General features: G+C 35.8%; 1 protein-coding gene across 1 annotated transcript in view; it reads right to left on the bottom strand.

Moving 5' to 3' along the window:
• RBBP8 (retinoblastoma binding protein 8) overlaps nt 1-17,250 on the bottom strand; it is a 65,305-nt gene extending 48,055 nt beyond the window's left edge. The window contains 4 exon segments of the mRNA XM_010828916.1: nt 1,333-1,428; nt 4,658-4,700; nt 13,940-14,145; nt 17,046-17,250. Of these exon segments, the coding sequence (XP_010827218.1) occupies nt 1,333-1,428; nt 4,658-4,700; nt 13,940-14,048 (248 nt within the window). The 5' untranslated portion in view covers nt 14,049-14,145; nt 17,046-17,250.
• Between the last annotated feature and the right edge of the window lie 143 nt (nt 17,251-17,393).

The raw sequence follows: 17,393 nt of genomic DNA, 5'->3' as shown, positions 1-17,393 counted from the left end.
GCTTTTGAACTGTGGTGTTGGAGAGGACTCTTGAGAGTCCCTTGGACTGCAAGGAGATCCAACCAGTCCATTCTGAAGGAGATCAGCCCTGGGATTTCTTTGGAAGGAATGATACTAAAGCTGAAACTCCAGTACTTTGACTACCTCATGGGAAGAGTTGACTCACTGGAAGAGACTCTGATGCTGGGCGGGACTGGGGGCAGGAGGAGAAGGGGACAGAGGATGAGATGGTTGGATGGCATCACTGACTTGATGGACGTGAGTCTGAGTGAACTCTGGGAGTTGGTGATGGACAGGGAGGCCTGGCGTGCTGCGATTCATGGGGTCGCAAAGAGTCGGACACGACTGAGCGACTGATCTGGTCTGATCTGGTATACCTAGAGGGATGGTATTATTCCAAGTCCCTAGAGCAACACCTAGAATGTGGTACAGGGCTCAACTATTTATTGTTAAATTTAATTAAGGCTACAGTGTGAAATTAGAATTCAAATTCATATCTCTGATTCTAAAGCATATGGAGTTTTATATATTCCAGAACAGGCTGCTTATTCCAGTAAGTGTACATCCACAGAAATAGTAGTCATGGATGACAGAGTACTCAACTTCAGTTTGCATGCATACGAAATATTAGATTATTCCTCCAGTAAAGGCACAGCAGCAAAATCAAACCACCAGCCCTCTTGTAACATACACAGAAATGATAATAAAGGAAAAACATTAACTATAAATAAAGCAAGAAGAGACATGGTTTTTTGTACATAGTTCAAGGTCCTAAATAGCACTTACAGTTCAGACAAGGGAAAACAGCAAAATCTCAAAGTCTTTTCTAATGTAGTGTTAACTTCATAGAAGTGGGAAAAAAGAAAGTTGATAGGTGGAGGTGAATAGCATTATCTTGGGAATTCTCAGTAAAAAGAATCCCTAGAATGCCTGAAAGTGGAGAAATATGCAAGGAAGGAAAGCGAATGGCAGGACAGGAGTTAGATAGGAATGGAACTGTGAAGCAGTTGCCACTTATTCAGAAGTAAAAATGGAATTAAAGCATCAAATGCATTAGAACACTGCTACCCTTGAGCTTGTCCTACATCAAACACCAGATAAAGAAACATCATTTAAAGGATAAACAGATGTGGTTGCTGTAATTAATGAAAAAACAAACCTGTAAGAGAATATCCTTAATTTCATAAGCTATTTATCCAAAGTTGACCTAAAGTTGGAAAAAAGATCACTTTAATTAAGCCTCAGAACTGATTACAAATGAACACCAATGTATATTCTCTATTAAGAGGGAAATCACCTCTTACTCAAGAGGACCCAAAGAACCAGACTCACCGATCTTCTAACACTTTAATGGTTTCATGAAGGACTTTCTGTTGCTCTCTCAGCTGTTGATTTTTGGTGAAGAATTCTTCTAGTCTTTGTGCATCTCTGAAAGTCAAGCAGTAAGTTGTTTTTTTCCTTTTTAAGGGAAAAACACTCTTAACAAGACTATTCTGTCATTAAGAACTCCAAAGCATGATCTCACCACTTACATACTATGAATCTGTTGTATCAAAACAAACACAAAAGGTGAGATTTGAATATTTTGTTAATCAGAGATCAAATTATACTAGACTTTGCTCTGCAGTATTTTTATGTTCTATAGAAGTATCTTCCTAAGCACCAGATATTCATTACACAATGCTAGAACACAGAGTGAATTCTGATGCCACCACTGACTCAACATAGTCAAAATTGCTATTAAACTGTACACTTACTGGTTACTTTTATTATTTCATATACATTTATCAATATAAATAGCAGCTAACTCTACCCACATTGCTTCTATTCCAACTATGAGGGATCGATACTTTGTGTTTTTACAAAGTTTTGTGTTGCTTAAACTTTTACCTGGTATCACTTTTAAGCCAGGGTCTACTGTGAAGTAGATGCAAACCAATCCTATTCTGATGCCTCCTAGGTTTGAATCTCAGCTGCCAGGTACCAACTGTGTGACCTGGTGCAAGTAACCTAAACTCTCTGTACCCCAAAAAATGTGGATACATTAGTATCTACCTCATAAGGCATTTGCAAGGACGAAGTAAGTACTAATGAATATAAAGCATGCAGAACAGTGCTGGCAAATAGTAAACTCTATTTAAGTATTTACCATTTTGATTATGGTCAAGAAAAAACAAAGACATCTAAAATTTTCTTCTAGTAGACTATCTAGTTATTTCCCAAGGCGGTGCCATATTTTACCCCTCTGTCATTACATTTCAGAAAATAAAAAACCACATATATAAAATATGCATTTATTTTATGAAAACCCATTAGAAACTGAATTGGGATTCTCTGTGATGTGGAAGCTGAAAATACAAGATAATGGAGTGGTTCAAACACCTTCCCCACGATCTCTCAAGGGTCAAAAATATCAAATCAAATAAAGGTGACGAAAAAGGAGATGTCCATATGATGGTATCAAAATTGCTAATGAATGTAGTATGAGCAAAAAACAGATGAGCTAAACAACTAAGTCAAAATGTCAGATACCAATGAGGGTATGTCTTAAATATTGGTTGAACATTTGATACTGAATGACAAACCAATACATCTGAGAGTGGTCTCCTGCTATACAACAAATATTGTTCTGGTAGCATATGTATAGATACTAAATTTTGGAAGTAACAGATAGCTGAAACTAGTAATCAAAAAACTTCCAATACTTCTTGAAAATATATTTAATTCAGAAGCAGCACTAGGTTTTCACTGATCCTATTTTGGAAGCCTTCAACAAAAATTCAACAGTCAACATTTCTACATGTTATCATTTTGTAAATGAATTTGTGTAAAAGAGAAGCATTAGCTATGTACAGAGACAACATCAGAACACAGGCCTAAAGCAATTACATGATAGATAAATATACTATAGTTATTGATTTCTTTTCTAACTGCTTCTTCTAGGTGGGAATTTCTACGGACTAAGATATTTTACAAATAAAGCTGTTCTAACAATATGGAGACCAGAGATCTTGTTACTGTACCATGGAGGTCTAGTGTAAAATATACTTAGAAAGGGGGGTTATGGTAACAGGCAAATCCAAGTTACTGGTCCCACAAAGAAATGACCTAGCCTTCTGAAAAATGAAGCATCCTTTTACTTCTCTGATAACTCAGAGGGATTTACTTACTTATCCATGCTTCCAAAATGTGTAACCCCAAGTTACCTAAGGTAGGCAAGGCACAGAGTAATCACAATATATATTAAAAGGCTGCTAAGAAGATCAAATGACTGAACCATATAGTGAAGTAAAGCATAGATTTAGAAATGTTATAGGTGACTTTTAAGAAAGTAATATTCAACAGTCATTTACAAATTTAAGGTTTCTTATGTGGTTGTTTGGTTAGACATGTAGAGAAATACCTCTTGTATAAAAAATATATCCTAACTAATAAGATACACATCCTGAAATTTAAATGTTTAAAATGACATCTTTAAGGCAGGAACATGTTGACTTTCAACATGCAAAGTATTTAAAAGTGCCATTAATCAAGAAGAATCATAAAATTATTCTAAAAAAAACTTTAAAAAATTTATGATTTCATATTTCTGTATCTAAGTCATCTTCCAAACATCACTTTCTAGTTGTAATGGAAAACTTCACAATTTCCAATTTCAGATTATAATAGAAAAAATAGTGAGGCATGTTTTGATGAGCAGTTGGTAACTCCAGCTTCTGGTTAAGGCCTTGGAAGATTCAGGAATATGAAAGAAATGAGACCTACTGGTATATATATTATAAAGCAAGTACAATATTATTAGTCACAATGATGTTAAATTTTGTCATGAATAATAATATTCCACTACGCCATCTGTTTCAGATTTCTGAATGTAGACGTTCTAAAAAACCAGGAGTAAAATCTGCTCCTGACTTAGAAAATCAGATCTGATTCTGGGGTTAATAATCAAAACAATTCAGGGGAACTGCTGGGAATTTCAAACTAGTTAAAAGGGGTCTCAGAATATCCATTTAGTTTCCATTTCTTATGAGTTAGAAATCCCACAATTATTCTGCTCCCCATCTTGTAGTATCTTAAATTCCAGGTATTAATCATAGGTGAGAAAAAAAATGTCATTAACAGATCAAAATGATATATAGATCAGTTTCCATCTCAATAAGTATAAGGAAAAAGATTATATATTAAAATTATATTAAAATATAAATATATTAAAATAATACCTAAGGCTATACTCTTATTACTTATAATTATTGATAAATTATTATTACTTTTCCTTTAGAATTTTGGGAGAAGGCAGTGGCAACCCACTCCAGTACTCTTGCCTGGAAAATCCCATGGACGGAGGAGCCTGGTAGGCTGCAATCCATGGGGTCGCGAAGAGTCGGACACGACTGAGCGACTTCACTTTCACTTTTCACTTTCATGCATTGGAGAAGGAAATGGCAACCCACTCCAGTGTTCTTGCCTGGAGAATCCCAGGGACGGGGGAGCCTGGTGGGCTGCCGTCTATGGGGTCACACAGAGTCGGACACAACTGAAGCGACTTAGCAGCAGCAGCAGCAGCAGCATACAAGGTTCACACTAAGTAGGTCAAATAGGACATCAATATCAGTTACCTTATAAATAAGACACCAGTATTATATATACTGATACTTACAAAATTCGTTCCTTTTTCAGTTTGGTTACTTTCACTTGTAAACCTGAAAAAGAAAAAAAAAACCCACAGTATTTTATTTATACATTTTATCATTTCTAAAGCAGTTAATCTAAGTTTCTTTATGACTCTAATAACAACACTATTAAATCACTTGAGTCTGGCCTCTGAACAATGAGCCAAGTCCCATTAGTTTGAAGAATATACTTCCCTTATTCACACCCTGAAGTCACAAAATATCTGCAACATTGTTGCTCCGAGTCTATTGTATGACAGCCAAATAGAATGAAATTTTCTCCACCTAAAGTTACTTCCTAATAGCATGAGCAAGCATATAATTAGATGTTCATTATGAATGAAGGTTTATGTTCTGGCATAGCCTATGTATTTTGCTAACAGCAATACTGCTTATATAGACTCAAATCTTCTGGGATTAAAACAGATTGGGTCAGGAAGTCCTGGACTAGGAACACAACTGCTGACAAGGTACTTAACAAAAGGCACTACTGTATCTAGTTCAAGATATGTATTACACGTGTTATATGTATTTTTAATTTTGAGTCAGATAACAAAATATAAAACTACTCCCTATGCTACTGTGCTGTGCTCAGTCGTGTCTGACTCTTTGCCATCTCATGGACTGTAGCCTGCCAGGCTCCTCTGTCCATGGGACTTTCCAGGCAAGAGACTGGAGCGGGTTGCCATTTCCTACTCCAGGGGATCTTCCTGACCCAGGGATGGAACCACGTCTCTTGCGTCTCCTGCACTGCTGGTGGATTCTTTACCACTGAGCCACACAGGAAGCCATACAAGATGTTATTACCACTGGGGTAAACTGGGTAAAGGGGATACATACAGTGTGAGTCTACAATAAGTTCAAAATAAAGAAAATTTACGGAAAAGTATTGAGAGGGTTGGAACACTGTGAAAATGTAAAGCATTATAATAAAAGGAAAAAATTTTTAATGTTAAAAATAAAACCTGGTATGATCTTTTGATTTTCAAAAAGTCTTTTCCATCTGTCAAGTTAGTTCCCTAGCTGGGGAAGATTTCTTCTTTTTCAGGTGATGATGACTACTCAGAAGACCTTTAAAGTACTCAGTAAAGCATTAACTCATTTTTGAAGAATTAAGAAAAGAACTTGTGACCCCACTAGGCCAAAGACTAGAGTCAGCAGTTTTCTACTTTCTTCTACCCTCCCCAAAGTGTGTGAAAATTTAATTTTGGCTGACTTCTAAAACTCAGGTCTGCCTTTAAAAGTGAAAAGTAGCACCCAAGATGAAATGGATTATTGCTATGAACCATTTTATGAAAAGGAACAATGAGATAGAAAATCCTTAAAAACTTCAAAAGAAAATTCTTGGGAAACATGGAAAGACTACTCTTTTATCTTATAAGCGTTCAACACCTGCGAGGCATTTGTTCTGTCATGCAGACCAGCCCTGAAGCAGGTTTATGTTTGTATGTGTATGTATGTGTGTTTAAATTTTAGCATTTGCTATTCATCAAGTCAATTAGGCATCCACAATTAGAACCCCTATAAAGTGTGCTTTAATCCTGCTCCACACCCATCGGAAGGAATGAGGCTATACGACAAGGCAGCTCCTGTATGAACAGGCAGTCTGTTCAAAAAAGTATTTGGGATTGTTAACACTGGAAACTTGAGACACCTAATGAGAAAACAGCGCTCAAAAGACCAAAAGCACTGTACACCCAACACCCACGCATATATGAATTTTGGACAAAATGAAACAATTAAGGGCCCACATGTGTACTCACATACCAGAAGAAACAAATTTAAGAATTCGGAAATAAGGCAAGAATTCAACTTGTCATAAACAAAATCATTGCTATGTTTATACTAATTTTCATTTGCTGAGAAAAAACCATTTATGTATATACTGTCACTGTAAAAAAAATTATTTACGGTTTTGAATGATAAATTGTAAGTCTAATAATATTTTTCTTGACAAATAGTGGCTTTACATATGGCTTAAATAATTAAACTTCTACCAAAAACATTACTATTTCGGTAACTGCCTAATCAATTTCAACTCCAAAGTAAAGACATTGTCTTTATAAAATGCAGCTACTTTTAGTGTGTGTTTAGTTTACTTTTAAGATTTAATTATATTAATTTTTTGCAGATTTTATTGAATTTATGTTAATACAAATGGAAAATAATACATGTGACAGTTAATGACAGTATTCTTTTTTAAACTGAATTATAGTTGATGTACAATATTATGTTCTTTGTTGTTGTTACAGGTGTATAATTAGTGATTCCCAATTTTTAAAGATTATACTCCATTTATAGTTACTATAAAATATTGGCTGTATTTCATGTGTTGTACAATACATACTTGTAGCTTATTTTACACCTAATAGTTTATACCTCTTAATCCCTTATCTTATATTGACCCCCACTTACCTCTCCCCACTGGTAACCACTGATTTGTTCTTTTTATCTGTGGGTCTGCATCTTCTTTTTGTCATATTCACTCATTTGTTTAATTTTTTAGATTCCACATAGAAGTGATACCATATAGTATTTGCCTTCCTCTGTCTGACTTCTCTCACTTGGCATAATACCCTCTAAGCACATCCATGTTACTGCAAATGGCAACGTTTCATTCTTTTCATGGCTGAGCAATATTTCAGTGTGTGTGTGTGTGTATTTACACACATCTTTATCCATTCATCTGCTGATGGATACTTACATTGTTTCCGTATCTTGGCGATGGTAAATAACACTGCTATGAACACTGGTGTACATTTACCATTTCAAATTAGTGTTTTTATTTTCAAATATATACCCAGGAGTGAAATGGCTGGGTCATAGGGTAGTTCTACTTTCAGATTTTTGAGACACCTTCATACTGTTTTCCACAGTAGCTGCACTGATTTATATTCCCACTATGACAGCTCCCTTTTCTCTACGTCCTCACCAACATTTGTTATTTGTGTTCTTTATAAGTCATTCTGACATGTATGTGGTGATGTCTCATTGCCCTTTTGATTTGTACTTTCCTGATGACTAGCTTGTCATAATAATGAACAGGACACTGATGTTATGGACCAAAATCACTTGTCATTCCTTTCATTGCTAATTTGTATAGTCTTAACATGAATTTTATCTTTTTGGAATTTTTGATGAAACATGGGAAAATAAATGGAGCAATCCAAAAGTGAATCAAGACATATTTATCCTGTCATATTAGAGCCTCCGCACTTTCCGTTTCTTCAAAGGGGTCCAATTCTGGCCTCACAAATCTGCCTCACTTTCTATGAAACTGATTACCATATTTACCAGATACAGAAAATATTATGAGATGTTGATGACAGAATGTAGCATGGACAAAAAACTATTTATTAAAATGGTAGCACTCTGAAAAATATTCTAAATTTCATCTTATAACTTGTGCTTTTAAAATAATAAACCAGATACTGACAGGGATTTTAAAACATGAAAAAAACCCCCAAAACCCCTGCATTCAAATGAATTCAAATGTATTTAAGTTTGTATGCATATCTAAGAAAAATTATGTAACTCAAGTATTACATTAATAACTTTTCCATTTTTTTTAACCTGGACATGAAGTTTTAGAAGTAATGAGTCAATTTTGATTCCTGTATATACTTTAAAACCTGCGAAGTCTGGACAAGTCCATGTTTGATGTCTTTCAAGTGGCCTCTTACACTGGGTTTCTCCAAATGGATCCTCTACTTTCAAACAAAAAAATAAAGTATCCTTCAGGCATGTCTTTGATCTTATAGTAAGAGTCACAGGAACTGATTTTACACAGAATGATGTGGAACACATTGACAAGGGACTGTCAAGAGTCTTCCCTTCAGCAAATTTGCCAGGCCCCACCAAAATATTTTTAAATAACATATGTGTGCTTAGTCACTCAGTCGTGTCTGACTCTTTGTGACCCCATGGACAGCAACCTGCCAGGGTCCTCTGTCCATGGGATTCTCCAGACAAGAATACTGGAATGGGTTGCCATGCCCTTTTCCAGGGGATCTTCCCAACCCAGGGATCGAACCCAGGTCTCCCACATTGCAGGTGTATTCTTTGCCATCTGAGCCACCAGGGAAGCCCAAATACTAATTTTTTAAAAATAGTGCTCGATCATTTAAAATCTTTAAGAATCCGTAAGTAATCTCGAAATTGGTAAAAGTTGCCTAATCAATATATTAAAATATGCCAGAATTTATCTTCTCTCAACTCAAACATATATCCAGTGTTAGATATGTTTGATATATCATGTGTATCAAATTCATAAAGCACAGATATTAATAGAGTTTCCTGAAGAATCTGAAACACCAAGAAACATGAAGAAATCTAACAAATATTTTATCCCTGTTATGAGCCTAAAAAATAAAACTGTCCCAGTTTTAAATGGGTATGCATAAAAATTCTAAAATGATGATGATTATGTGCCACATGAAAAACAAGCAGTTTGGTTAATAATAACAAAAATAAGTCACACATAAAACAGTATGTACATGGATCACAACAATACAATAAGCTACATGCATTTCTCTTAAAACTAGAAAAGAATAGACAACTGTCATTCTTATAAAATGATGCTTTTATAGTATCACCAAAAAATAAAAAATTTAAAGTAAATGAGTAGTATTTAGGGTTTCAGAGACAAAAAATTTTGATATTTTCATATCTTATGGAAATTTTTTTTGGCCATGCCACAGGCTTGTGGAATCTTAGTTCCCTGACCAGGGACTAAACCCAGGCCACGGCAGTGAAAGCTCTGAGTCCCAACCACTGGACTGCCAAGGAATTCTCTTATGGGATTTTGAAAACTTATGTTCAAGAAAATGCTCCACTGATGCAGATATAAACTATGCAATTCATTCAGATACCAGTTACTAATTTCTTACCACGTGCCAAGCACTTTTACCTATGGAAATGCAAGTAGAAAGATGAGTAAGATCTGGACTCTGTACAATAAAATTTTAATGATCTTAAAAAGCAGTTATACAACAGAAAGTAATTATTTGAAGGATAAAGAATTTAGCCTTATGCTTGAAGATGGCATAATGCTAATTCTCTATCAAATGTTTAATAAAAACTCAAGTACGTCTGGTCCTATTTAAATCATTTGGAGATACTATGTTTGTTTTACCTCCAGGTCACAAAGAATAAGCTTTTATATAGTGTATTGCTCCCATAATAGCTTAAACTTCAAGTTGTTCCTACAGGTAAACTTGCATGGTGGGGTCACAGTATAATAAACCAAGAGGAAGATAAGGCTGGTCTTCAACAGAAGTTGGGAGATGTTATTATTCCTTTGTAGATTTAAAAGCTCATACAGCTGATTATATTGTTATTATCTGTAACCAAGACAGACTATCTTATATTTGGCTTATTTTTGTTATCACTTTGTTATATAATTATACTGTATTAGTATTTTCCTAAGGAGAGATGAATACAATGCTCCCCAAACCCACTGTATCTTCTTCATGGCTATATTGTCAGCAACTGCTATGATTCCCAGTATATAATTCAGTAACTACTCACTGAATGAACAGCAAGTCAGTACTAAAATTCAGAATCCTTCCTCAATGTTTCACACTATATTTTCTGGGGGGAAATAGTGTAGTCAAGTGAAGAGTAGAATTAATGTAAAATACTCATATTTGTCCCTGGACATATGACCATAAGCATAATCACTTTAAAATCATATCTTTATCATTAACAACAAATTTGAATTTCTAAATTTTTAAATATTTGAAGTCAATACCATGCCTCAGATATAAACAGCTCCTATCAATTGATAGGCAAGAGGCCAACAAGCCAATAATCAGGTATATAAACAGTTCTTAAAAAGAAATGCAAACCACCCTCAAACATAAGCAAAGATGCTTAATTTCACTCATAAGGGAAATATAAATTAAAACTACACTTTTCAGTAGATATGTTAATAAAATACAACATGGAGACATGTTTTAGATACAGATTAGAACAAACTAACTATAAACAGACATTTTAGGTACCTGAGTAAAGTTGAACATGACCACCTAATAGGTATGAGATGACATTAAAGAATTTATTTAATGTGATAGTGGCATTTTCTGGTTAAAAAAGACTCCTGGAATATACTAAAATGTTTATATATGAAATTATGTCAGAAACTTCAAAATAATTGAGTGGAAGAGGGATAAAGATGCAAATGGAATACGGGTAAAGACTGGCCATGTTGGCTGAAGCTGAGTGATGGGTAAGTAGGAGTTCTTTATACAATTTTCTTTACTTCTGTAAGTGGGTAGTATTTCCTAAAATTAGTCTTAAAATTCAAATTAAAAAAAAATAGAAAACAACACAAAAGGTAATAAAAAGTGGTTACCTTTAGTGTGTGGGGAGGAGAGGGATAAATTTTTACTGTTTATTTTGTACTTTGACAATTTTAGAGAAAAAGTTTAATAATAATTAAAAAACACAGTAAAACAAGAATAATTCCACTGATACCCGGATTTCTAAATGAACACTAATGTACCTAGACTACATCGGTAATCCTAATATGCTGAAAGAGAGCTTTAAAGGAAACAGATCAGAATAATTTATCAAAGAATGAGCATAACAGAGCAGTAAAGTATGCAAGTGAACTGGGAGATGTATTGAAACTCCAACCTTTCATAATAAAATTAAAGAGTTTTTAATGTTTATCTCAGCCACGAATTTAAAAACTACAATTAAGAAATAGTTTCAGTAAAGTTGTATGATACAAAGTCAACACACAAAAATCAGTGGTGTTTCTTTATATTAACAATGAGCAATCTGAAAAGGGAATCAAGAAAATTCCATTTATGGTAGCATCCAAAAGCATCCAATACAAAATTAAGGAATAGGCTTAACTAAGGAGATGAGACTTGTATGATGAAAACTACAAAACATTGCTGGAAGAAATTTTTAAAAGTTAAGACATCTTATGTTCATGGAACAGAAGACAACACTGTTTAGATGTCAACACTACTCAATGTGATCTATAGATACAATGTAATCTGTATTGAAATCCCAATGATATTTTTTGCAGAACTAGAAAAATCTGTCCTAAAATTCGTATGAAATCTCAAGGGACTCCAAATAACCACAACAATCTTGAAAAAGAACAACATTGGACACCACATATTTCTTGACTTCAAAACAAAATAAAAAGCTACAATAATCAGAACAATGTGGTACTGGCATAAGGACAGACATATAGACCAATTAGAATAGAGCCCAGAAATAAACTCTTGCAGATATGATGAAATGGTTTTTGAGAAGGGTTCCAAGACCATTCAAAGAGGAAAGGACAGTCTTTTCAACACATGGTGCTGGGCAAGTGAAATATTCACAAGCAAAAGAAGGAAGTTAGACTCTTACATTACACTAAATACAAACTTTAACTCAAATGGATCACGGACCTAGACATAAAAGCTAAAACTGTAAAACTCTTAAAAGAAAACACAAGGGAAAAGCTTAATGGCAATGAATTTGACAATGATTTCTTGGAACAAAAGAGAAGTATAGGCAACAAATGAAAAAAGTAGATAATTTAGACTCTACCAAAATTTAAAACTTCTATGCATCAAAGGATACAATTGACAGAGTGAAGAAGCAACTCACAGAATGGCAGGAAATACTTGCAAGCATGTATCAGATAAGAGATTAATATCCAAAATATACAAAGAACTTCTACAACTCAACTGCCACAAAAACCAATTTGATTAAAAATAGGCAAAGAATTTGAGCAGACATTTCTTCAAATGTACACAAATAGCCAATAAACAGGAAAAGATAATATAGCCAATAAGCATGAAAAAACAACATTACTAATCATTAGGGAAATAAAAAGAATATGGAGTTTTCTTAAAAAGCTAAAAAAAGAGTTACCATATGATCCTGCAATCCAACTCCTGGGCACACATCAGGAGAAAACTAATTTGAAAAGATACATACATCCCAATGTTCACAGCAGCACTATTTACAATACTCAAGATATGGAAGCATCTAGTGTTCACTGACAGATGAATGGTTAAAGAAGATGTGGTACAGATATACAAGGGAATATTACTCAGTAATAAAAAAGGAATGAAACAGTGCCATGCAGCAACGTGGATGGACCTAGAGAGTACCACATTAAGTGAAATAAGTCAGAGAAAGACAAATACATCACTTATACGTGGAATCTAAAAAAAATGATACAAATACAAAACAGAAATAGAGTCAAAGACACAAATACCAACCTTATGGTTACCAAAGGGGATGGATGGGGTGAGATAAATTAACAGTTCAGGATTAACATATACACATTATATACTATAAACAGGTAAACAACAAGGACCTACTGTGTAGCACAGGTGACTAACATTTTATAATAAACTATAAACCTAGAATACATATTTACGTATAACTGAATCACTATGCTGTACACTTAAAACCAACACAATTGTAAATTAAATATACTTCAATTAAAAAAAGAAAAAGCTATGTGACTTACAAAGCACTGTATTAGCAAACCTATGGTGGCAACACATAATCAAGAAATACATGTAAAACAAAGCATTTCCACACATGGGACAAATGTATTACGTTAAAGTCACAGAATTAGATAGGTATACTAAGGTTTAATATCCAACTTGAGATCAGCTTTCATAGTACATTTTCACAATCACATGTAATATTTATATACTTATCCAACCACAACAGCTCAATCGTCTGTATGCTCACTACATTTCATATAAATATTTTAGTTCTTATTACACTGTAATTATCTGTTAACATGACTTTATCTCTACCAAAATGCAGACTCTCTGAAGGCAAACTGCTATTTATTTTTGGATCACAGGGCTTGGTGGCAAACCCAAGCACTGAGAAACAAATTCTCAAGGTTTGTTGAACTTAAGAAGTATATAAAAAAATCCTGTAAATAAATTCACAGCAGAAAATTAACTGTAGCGGTTATATAACTTGGCTGAGATCACAGAGCATGTAGATAAATGAAATCAGAATTCAAATCCAGATCTTCAATCAACCATTTCTATGCCCCTTCCACCACACCATACACATTAACACAAGTAACTACAAGTTGCGCAAGAGCTACATCCTATGGTAGTTGTCTGTAGTCAAAAAGCAACAACTCAACCATAAATATGAATCCCCCAAAATTAGAACAGTAAAGGTCCCTTAAGAAGGAGATCTTTGAACTGTCGCACAGACTAGTTATTACTACTATGTCTCAGCAGAATAATGCTATAGGTATTTAAGAAAAAAATTACCTTGTACTTCCTTATCATGATACTCCTTCAATTTTGTCCAAAGATCCTTGAAATCATTAGATACATCTGCAGAACTAGGGCTTCCACAACTGCTTCCTGAGAGGTTCATCTTGCTTAATACGCTCCACGCTTCTATTGGTTAATGTTTCCTGAACTTTTCTGTTACATTATATACGTCTGAAGTTGCCTTTGGCCAGTTGAAATACCTGAAACAACAGATTACAAGGTAAATGAATTCTACATTTATCTTTATGTAATTTGAAACCAGGATGACTTCAAGCCCAGCCAGCTATACTCAAGTTTTCCTTCTTAACCTATGATCAATCACTTTAGAATTTGAGGTGCAGAAGTTAGGAAAAAAAGATGATTATGGAAAGAAAAGTCCCAATTTCAGTTATCTGGCCTTAAATCACGCAAATTTTTTTCAGGTGAATTTTTTCTTATTCTGTCAAAAAGGAAGTGATTACCTACATTGTGTTATATTGAAAGGACTCTTACATAGAGAGGTTTATAATCATTCATGGTCAGAACCAATTCACCATTCTTAAAGAATTTATTGCTTTTTAAACTTCTGAGCTGATATGGAATACAACATTTTGAACCAAAAACTGGAAAGCATTCTGAAGTATTCTTGACTTAGGCATTCACATCTAGACATACACGCACACTGTAAAAGAGCAAGAAAGATGATTGACATAACACAAGTATCTGAACAGCTTTTTCATAAGAGAAATCCGTGAGCAAGAAACACAGCAAAGATCTATGGAGACAGAAACAATAATAAAGCAACTAGGGAAAAGTTATTTCGTGCCTCTCAGAGTAAAGGTGAATGATCATTACTTGTGTAACCCCTGAAGGAAGCAAAAGGCTATTATTAGGAAGTTCAAGTGAATTAATAAATATTTTAATATGTGTTCTTAAATTGAAACCATTAACTAGTTACTACTAAAAAAAAATTAAATGATTAACAAGTCTACTAAACCTCACATCTCGCTCCTTAGCCAATGCCTTACCATTGCTAACAAGCGCCCAAATAGATTTAAGTGTCTCTTGCTATTTCTTGAGGTCTCTGATGAAGAGGCTAAGATAAGCAATGGCCATTTCCAAAGGGAGCAATATATGTGCAGAGTCACTTGGTGAACTATAAAGCACTAAAGAAATAAAAATACATTAAGGCTTTCCAAAATCGTGACTACACTTTTTAAAAATAGTGAAAACTGAACAAGTACTAGATTTTAGATAATGTTAAGAATTTTTTAATTTTCTTGTATGATAAAAAGAAAGCCCTTTCTTTATCTATTAAAGTGATAAATAATGTAGTCTCTATAGGTAAACTGAAGATTCACTGGGACTTGCATTAAAATACTCCAGCGAAAATAAGTAAATGTTGGGTGGACAGATAAATCAAGAAGGGTTGAACTATCACAATTATTGAAGCTGGGCAACCAGATAGGTATATGAAGGTTTCATAATTCTAGTGTTTTTCTAGTCTAGTTTTCTAATAATAAGTGTAAATTATTATTTACATAATACACATCATATTAAGTATATGGTAATAATATGTATATTTACATAATATACATCATATTAAGTATATAATATAGTAATGCATTACTATATTATTTATACAATAAAGTTTTTAAAAGTGGGTCCATTGAATTAATACAGCTTTATCTTCAAAGAGGCCTGTTCTAAAAGATAAAGCAATGGGTCTCTTCTATCATCAATATAAGCCACCATTTATTAAGTGTTCACTATATACCACTGGAGAAGGAAATGGCAACCCACTCCAGTGTTCTTGCCTGGAGAATCCCAGGGACGGGGGAGCCTGGTGGGCTGCCGTCTATGGGGTCGCACAGAGTCGGACACGACTGAAGCGACTTAGCAGCAGCAGCAGCAGCATATACCATGGAGTGTGCCATTTTCTATTCTCTTTTAATTTAATCGTCAGAGCAACTGCATGAAACAGCCACTATTACTAATTTCATTTTAGAGCTGAAGAAAACAGGCTTAAGAGATTAAATGACTTGCCCAAGGTCACACTACGAGGCTACATCAAGGCTGGAACTCAACTTGTGATGTCAGTGAACTCCAAAATACTTTTAAGAAGCCAAAAAAAAAAAGTAAGTTAATTACCTATATTAATCAAAAAGTTCAAATCAATATTTGTTACTTTAATGAACAGTTTAAAATTGTATATTTTAGTATTAAATGGTTTAAAGCCAATAGTGTAAAATAAAACTTCCTTTAATAAATATATCTATCTTCAGAGATAGTAAAAAGGTTTTTTTTTTTTTTTTGCCCCGCACATAACAATGTATCAATACTAAACTTGCAAAGTCTGGATCACAAAACCCTCTCCACTCTAGTTTGCAAGCTTAGCACTTATTGCTGGCATCTCTTTTGATACTGAACCGTTATTTATTGGCACGACGTTGCCCTTCAATTTCTCAGAAATGTGCATCTTTCCTCTCAAGCTGCATTCTGGGCTGAATGGTCGGCAATCATTTAACACATTTCTATGCATCCTGCTGCAGTGTAAATCATAAATCACAACACTGAACGTGCTCAAGAGATTTCTTTCCTGTCACACCACGCATATGCTTACACAGGTGAGCTAAGAGCGGCACCTCGGGTCACACAAGGGTTCTGAACACATTGAACAGGGACTCTGAGTCGTCCTCTCGCGGGCAGAGCAGAGATCCAGAGTCTCCCATCCCAGCACCCTTTGCCATCAGCCGCTTCTCCCGCGGCTCGAAGGGCTGGTGGGCCGCCCTCACTTAAGCGATCCACAGGACTGGCGCCGAGACCGCGCGAGGCCACCCCGGGCGCAGGTCCACGCATGCGCGGGCGGGCTCGGCGCCGGCAGCCAAGCTCTCAGCTGGTGAGGAGACCCAGAACTGCACCGAGCGGTATCCCGTCAGCGCTCAGGTCCACCTCCCCTGAGTTTAGGCCTGCCCCAGCCCGCTCCTCGACTCAGACCGATGACCAAACAACCATCCTCACCCCGGGGCCAAACGCCTTCGGTCAGACCGCAACTGCGGACCGGAAGTAGTCGCTAGGACCCAGTGCTCTGGGTCGGGGGAAAGGGATTCCTTCTACTCACAGCTTACAAGACGGTCTCGAGATTCTCCGAAGCCCCCAGCTGGGAAGCAGACACGCTCTGAGACTGGAAAGTCTGAGACGGCCGTTTGCTTTTCTCCTCGCTCCCTGACTAACCTACCAAACTGGCGGCGGCCAAGCCGCCCCCTCGGGGCAGCCCGCGCTTTCCCGGGCTGGGGGAGGGCCCGAGGGCTGCCAACCCCGCTCGCCCCGCCCGGGCCTCGCGTGACGTCACGCAACGTCGCGTGGGAGTTCCCGCGACGTCACGCCCCCCCTCCTCCTCTCTTGGCGGTGTGAGGCGTAGCTCCCAGGTTGGGAGCGGGTCGGCGAGCAGTTCCACCACGGTGGGCGG

This window comes from Bison bison, unplaced genomic scaffold, assembly GCF_000754665.1.
Source record: "Bison bison bison isolate TAMUID 2011002044 unplaced genomic scaffold, Bison_UMD1.0 scf7180017864498, whole genome shotgun sequence".
Lineage (NCBI taxonomy): Eukaryota > Metazoa > Chordata > Mammalia > Artiodactyla > Bovidae > Bison > Bison bison.
The sequence above is the reverse complement of the archived record's forward strand: the minus strand, read 5'-3'. Positions and strand labels throughout refer to the sequence as shown.